This window comes from Chanos chanos, chromosome 5, assembly GCF_902362185.1.
Source record: "Chanos chanos chromosome 5, fChaCha1.1, whole genome shotgun sequence".
In the NCBI taxonomy this organism is placed as follows: Eukaryota; Metazoa; Chordata; class Actinopteri; order Gonorynchiformes; family Chanidae; genus Chanos; species Chanos chanos.
The window spans coordinates 46,863,031-46,869,432 of record NC_044499.1 but is presented as its reverse complement, the minus strand read 5'-3'; the positions used below and the strand labels follow the sequence as shown (position 1 = coordinate 46,869,432).

The following is a 6,402-nucleotide window of genomic DNA, read 5'->3' as shown; positions in this document are numbered from 1 at the left end:
AAGCTTATTTATGTAGTCTGGTCAGACAGGACCCTGTTGCAATAGCATTCTTTCCAGATCTGATAGGAGCCTGTCCTCTCTGCCAATTAATTCTCCGCCCGGTTTCAGCTTGGATTGGAAGAAACCTTGAGAAAAACCAAAAGGTATCCTCTTGTGGATGGCACTGGGTTGGCTAAAGTGGTTTATCTATTTTAGAGAGTAAAGAAACAGAAAAATCTTGGCTAAAAGAAATATATCTCAGGATATTGGCTGTGTAAGAGCAAAGAAAATGAGGGTAAGTGTTTGTCAAAGCTGGTGTCGAGGGGCAGGTATTCGTCAAAAGATGAACGGGTCGCAAAGCAGGCAAGCTGGTCCAGAAGTCAGCACAACGGATCAAAGAGGCATTTATCAGGTCTTTAGGCAACTAACTTCTTAGTAATGGTTGAACATGCTGGCAGGTATCACAGGTGTGGGTAGAAAGAATGTGTGTCATTAGATCCCCTGTGGCAACTTTTAGAATCAAGAGTGGTTTCGTTGATGTAGTCAGCTTTCATGCATAGCGACTTAAGTAAAAGAGCACAAAACAGCAGATCTGGTCAAGCAGACTGGGAAGTATCCAGTGTTCAGCGTGACCAGTCACAAAGTTTAATGAAGAGAAGATGGAATGAATGTATCTAAGGCTCTGGATTGTTTGCCCCAACAAAGAGTGAAAGTAATGGGAAGTAGATAGAATCAGAAATTATGCGGAAAACATGGTGTAATGAATGCAACAATGAAATTCCAATAGACCAACCTTTAACAACATAACTGAAGAAAGGAAAGACAGGGCACGGCTTACATGTGTCAGCTATGAATGAAGTCCCGCACGTTTTTCTTTCTTTTTGCTAGAATAGCCGTAGCATCTAATGAATGAGGGTTTTATCACAAAACACAAAGCCTCAAGCAAACAAATTAGGAATACAGTTCCAACATAAGCATGTGTGAAAATGAAAGTAGGTCGAGACAGGATGCAAATGTCCTTCAAAAGTACACAAAAAGAATAAAAGACTATTAAACTGCAACTACTCGTCCTGTGAAATCACTGAGAAATAAACAGCTAGTCTGAAATGGTACAAACAGAATACGTTTCAAGAGCCATCACTGGAAAATGTCTTTCAAGCACAAAACATAAACATTTTATTTTGCTTGTAGATTTATTGGGCTCAAAATGCAAGTACCAAAACATTCAAATAGATATAACTGCAGAGAGACGAAAGTCTGTGATATTGGGAACATACCACAGAAACTTGAAACATTTCATCTTTCCCCAAAACAATTTCTTTCCAGTCATATTTTCCTCAGAATGGCGAATGTGGGTGACACAGTTCACGAGAAACGTGCAGATGTGATATTTATTGCAGGTGATGATGTCGCTGACCCAGAGACCTGACAGCGCGGAGAGCCGCTGACCTTGAGCTGAGGTTTCTGTCGTGGAGTTGGCGGCTCATCACAGGAACGTGTGACACGCGTGGTCTTAGATCACTTACCTGACAGTCAGCACAGCCAGCTGGCTCTCACCACCCCTCAGTCTGAAGACACACCTGTTAGCCCTCTCCCAATGCTTTCCGCCGCAACAGACCCAATAGGTCATCGCAGAGAAATTACAAAAAGATGACAGCCATGAATCAACTGCTCACGTTAGCTGATTTAGATTAAGAACCTACAAAAAGAGAGAGAGAGAGAGAGAGAGAGAGAGAGAGAGAGAGAGAGAGAGCAGGGCTTTAGGAATGTAATGCCAATGCCGAGGGAAAAAAATGAGACCCAGAAACATCACATGGGCTCAGGTCTCAATGATTCAGCTTATTTTGGGTGCCTTAAAAAGTGTAAATGAGTCTGAACTGAATATGTGCAGAAGTTTTTCAAAACAGGTAGACGCCTTACCCATGAGCTATTTACTTCTGGTCATTATAAAAATTCCTGGTCCACATAAGTTGCAAGTGGTCAAACATTAAAAAAAAAAAAAAAATCGTGTGACTGACAGAGCTCAACATGACATGGGCTACATTTAACATGAGTAACTCATTACTCATTCTTGAGTAAAATGTACTGACAACAGCTCAGTGGTATTAATGGTAACCCTCTGGGAGAGTATCTTAAGCAAGTATTTCTTGAAGGTGGTCTATATGACTTTAAACAGGCAGATACCATTTATGCGTAAGAATGTTACTGGAATCTTTGGCTAAATTCTCTCACCACTTATTTCATATATGTAAACAAACACAAACGCACTCAATACGCCACACACAGACACACACACATATGGGAACGTGTCTGTTCGTTTGTGTATATGCGTATAATGGAGTTTCCGCTAAAGTTCAAAGTTGTTTTTTTTTCTGGCTTTTGATTACGTTTGACTGCATTCCCGGTATCCCCAGTGCAGGACGTGCGCACGTGCCCATTATTAATTTTTTTTTTTCTCGCCCACGTGAGAAAACAAATTATCTCCGCCCTTCCCGTGGCATATATATTTGCGCGTTCTACGTTACATCAAGTGAGCAACAACAATAGAACAATAGCGGCAGTAAATTCGACTCCTATCCTGTTCAGTCGTCTCAGCAAAGCATCATGAGCGATCAGCGGTATCCTGCGAACGTGAGAATTATAGGAGTGATGCACAAAGACAAGAACAAAGTAAGAACATCCGAAACAACGTTTCTGTTTGCAAGAACATCACTTTTGTTTGTTGTGAATCGACCTCAAAATGTATTATAGCCTAATCGAAACTGATTTTCTCACAGATGTACATAACATCAGTGCTGTGGTCAGATCAGAGTGAGGTGACTGTGTACAGATCATTCCAGGAGTTTAAGAAACTTCATGTGAGTATACAGTGTAATTAGAGATACATTACAAGTCTCTTGCTCGCTCGCTCTCTCTCTCTCTGTCTCTCTCTCTCACTTGTGAGTCACTTTGAACAAAAGCATCAAGAAATGTGTGTCACATTCTTTTTTTTATTTTATTTCAACAGAAGCAACTAAAAAAGAAATTCCCTGTGGAAAATCCGCTCCGCAAACGAGAGAGAGTGCTTCCCAAATTCAAAGGTATAGTCTCCAGAAGCGCCAGACTTTAATCTTGATAACCAAGCGTTCTCCAATCATTGGCACGTCTATGAGATGCATGTAACATGAAATGCGTTTTCTTCACAGGCCAGGGGAAGAAGCCAAACTTTCAGAAGAAGGGTCCGAGCAAATCAGTGCACCGCGTAAAGGCTTTGGAGAGGTACTGCTCCGAGCTGCTCCAGTGTGATCCAAGCGTCACGTTAAGCTCAGAAGTCTTTCAGTTTTTCCTGCCTAAGGAACAGGAACTTCAGCCAGATTTTGCCAAGAACAGGTGTGCATTTCAAACTTTGCTTCAATTCATTATTTTGTATTAGTCATTCATTTTTCTGCAGATAGATATTAATGCAGACACTTGTACGCTTTTTGTTCATTTAGCCTAATGATCCTGACATCAGGAGAGTCCCCTAATGATCTAGGGGAAGGTCATGTCTATGGCAAACGTTTGAGCGTCGGGAATGTGACCAATCCTTTTGTTACCATGACATGCCGCTGCATAGCATCTTATGAAACCAAGGATGTCAAGAATCGAGCCTTCAGAGTCTCTGTGGATGAAGTCGTGGATGTGCTGATGAAAGACCCAGCTGGTACGTTTCCTCTGTTTAGTCGTACGTAGTCAAATATGAGTCAAACCGTTTTATGTGTGGCTGTAGCGCTTGTGTTTTTTGGTCCTGTATAGCTTGACAGAGATGCAGTCATCCTAGACTGAGATGCATTACAATAGAGCTTCACCCGTGTAAAGAGGAATTGGATAGGCTTATGAAGGCACGGGAAAGACGCTTGCTGTTGTCAGTGAAATTGCTCACAATGTATGTGTGTATTCACGCAGGCTGGTGGCTGGTGGAAAATAGCGATAAACAACTAGCCTGGTTCCCTGCACCATACCTGGAGTTGGTTGAGAATGATGAAGAAGATGATGATTTTGACACAGCAGTTGTGGAAGGTGAATTGTTTGGACATTTTCCTTCATATCGAGCAGAATATGAATTCCTAAAAATCCAAAAATTGCAGAATGAATTCATTTTAGGTAAAAAAAAAAAAAAAAGAGAGAGAGAAAAGAGAAATAATCTCATGCTTTTTTTCACTACTTATCCCCAGGATCTGTGTTCTGTGCCTCAAGAAGTTACACATCCAATAAAGCAGATGAGATATCAGTCAGCATTGGTGCTGTGGTGGAGGTGATGCAGAAGTCTGACAACGGCTGGTGGCTTGTCAGGTAAAAACCGTTTAAACTGTCTGTCCTTGAGGACTCAGTGGAACCTTTAAAACTGTCACGCTATCACTTCACATTAAGCACATTCACACAAGAGATAGCAGGAACCGTCTGTCTTGGTGTGGGTAGATTCATGTGAAATACTACACGTGAAGTGTTTGTTAAAGGTAGTTTTGTTTAAAGGATAAGATCTCTCAGGGGAAGGTTCCCCTTTTTGTTTTGTTTGTTTGCTGTAAAATCTAATTAGTTAGCTAATTTAAAAAAAAACTAAAAACTAGCTGCCTTGATTCAGTCATATTTGTTAAACTTAACAGGAATTAACTTGGTAAAGTGTACTTGATTCAGCAGATATTTCAAGTAAGATTTTCAAGTCGAGTGAACTAATTAAATGTTACTATGCAATCAAGGATATTTAATGTCATTTTAGGGCCGATTTATGAGCATTTTACAAAATATGCTCTCAGTTTATATGCTGTTAATCTGACATGCTTTATAAGACTATGTTTATTACTCTTTACTAACAGATACAATGGAAGGGCTGGCTATGTGCCTTCCATGTACCTGCAGCCATACTCGGGCCCTGCTTTTGGCCTCCGTACTCTACAAAGACACGTTCACGGCTCCAGCCTCAACCTGTCCACCAGCAGCTCCCCCCAGCCGGAGCTCAACCAGGCAGCCCGGCCTCAGAGCCTACAGCAAAGGCTCAGGAACCTTCAAAAGTTCCGCTCCATGGAGGTTCTTTCAGAGACCCGACATCAGCACGACACACTAGCTCCGAGAGAAGAGTGTGACAGCCGCAAGAGCAGCATCAGCAGCACTAGTACAGGCACTGACTTCAGCTTTAGCTCCTCTGGCTCTGAATCTCTAGTCCAGTCTGACGGAGATCAGGATCTGAGGCAAAGAAGCCAGTCCCAGGAGGAAGATCAGTACAGCGCAGATAGTGGCCTATCCTCTGAGCCACACTGCTCAGCTGGTTCTGACAGCAACGTTGCTGCCAAACGATTCGCTGCACCCAAGGTGCCACCTCGTCCCCAGACCCAGGAGATCCTTACCCGCTGTACCACTTATACCCGGAAGGCTGCCATGGCATCCAGAGCACGCCTGTTCCCAGATCGAGTTCAAATTCAGGCCCATTAGAGAAGAGAAGAGAAGAGAAGAGAAGAGAAGAGAAGAGAAGAGAAGAGAAGAGAAGAGAAGAGAAGAGAATTATTTTGCCTTATTAATGTAGTATATTAAATATCCTTCTCTTTTGATGCTCATCGTCCTCACTCTGTGTATACCCAATAGGTTGTTGTCTTTTTTTTGTCCTTTTTGAAAAAAGGTTTGCAGTTTAACTTGGGATGCTTTTGTTCATTTAGGTTTGACTCATTTAAATGTTAAATGACACTTTTTTATGAAGGAGACAGTCAAATGTCACTTTTATGAAGTAAAAAACATCATGTTTATTTGAAACAGTATACTGTATTATTGCATGTGCAATTTAATTTTCTTCATATATTTTTTTTCTTTTTATTTTGGATCTTATTCAGAAATGCTATTTCCCATGTATGTCTTGGAAATTATTTATATTCCATACTGGAAATGTTAACTGATCTTTTTCACATATTCCTTTGAAACTACATTTATGAGATGTTGCTCTGAAATAAACTTTATTTACTCCATCTTTTTAGAGCGAGTTATTCTTTGAAATGGAATACATACTCATATATGCACGCACGGACACACATGCTTAAGTACCACACTTTTCCTACCACAAAAATAAGTTCAAAGTTCAAGTTTATTAGAGCCCACTATCACTGTTTAAAGTCTCAAAGGGCTTTACATGCCCACAGCAAACAAAACAGGACAGCACCCCCTGACTTAATCCTCACGGCGGGAAAGAAAAAAACTTCCCCAAAACCCAGGTGTAACAGGGAAAAAAATGGAAGACATCTTGAGAAGGACCACAGAGAGAGAGTAGACCCCTCTCTGGCCAGACAGGTGTGCAATAGGTAGGTACCTAGTGGGCAATTACAAGTAATACAATCATAATGCAAAAACTATAGCAGACAAAATAAAGACAACAAAAGCAGTCTGAGGGGGATGGCAATGAGTAGGAGGCTGACGGGGAGGAAT

At 41.3% G+C, this 6,402-nt stretch overlaps 1 protein-coding gene across 1 annotated transcript; it reads left to right on the top strand.

The window, feature by feature from the left end:
- Nucleotides 1–2,583: 2,583 nt before the first annotated feature.
- Nucleotides 2,584–5,424, top strand: noxo1b (NADPH oxidase organizer 1b). Its single transcript, XM_030775114.1, has 8 exons — nucleotides 2,584–2,649; nucleotides 2,757–2,837; nucleotides 2,987–3,064; nucleotides 3,170–3,348; nucleotides 3,453–3,661; nucleotides 3,904–4,017; nucleotides 4,173–4,290; nucleotides 4,812–5,424. The coding sequence occupies exons 1-8, from the start codon at nucleotides 2,584–2,586 to the stop codon at nucleotides 5,422–5,424; spliced, it is 1,458 nt and encodes a 485-aa protein (XP_030630974.1).
- The last annotated feature ends 978 nt before the right edge of the window (nucleotides 5,425–6,402 follow it).

Excerpts from the sequence above, each read along its gene's own strand:
- noxo1b (XM_030775114.1), top strand. The coding sequence starts at position 2,584 with ATGAGCGATCAGCGGTATCCTGCGAACGTGAGAATTATAGGAGTGATG. Across the intron at positions 3,662-3,903 it reads GCTGATGAAAGACCCAGCTG|GCTGGTGGCTGGTGGAAAAT; the intron begins GTACGTTTCCTC and ends GTATTCACGCAG. Across the intron at positions 4,291-4,811 it reads AACGGCTGGTGGCTTGTCAG|ATACAATGGAAGGGCTGGCT; the intron begins GTAAAAACCGTT and ends CTTTACTAACAG.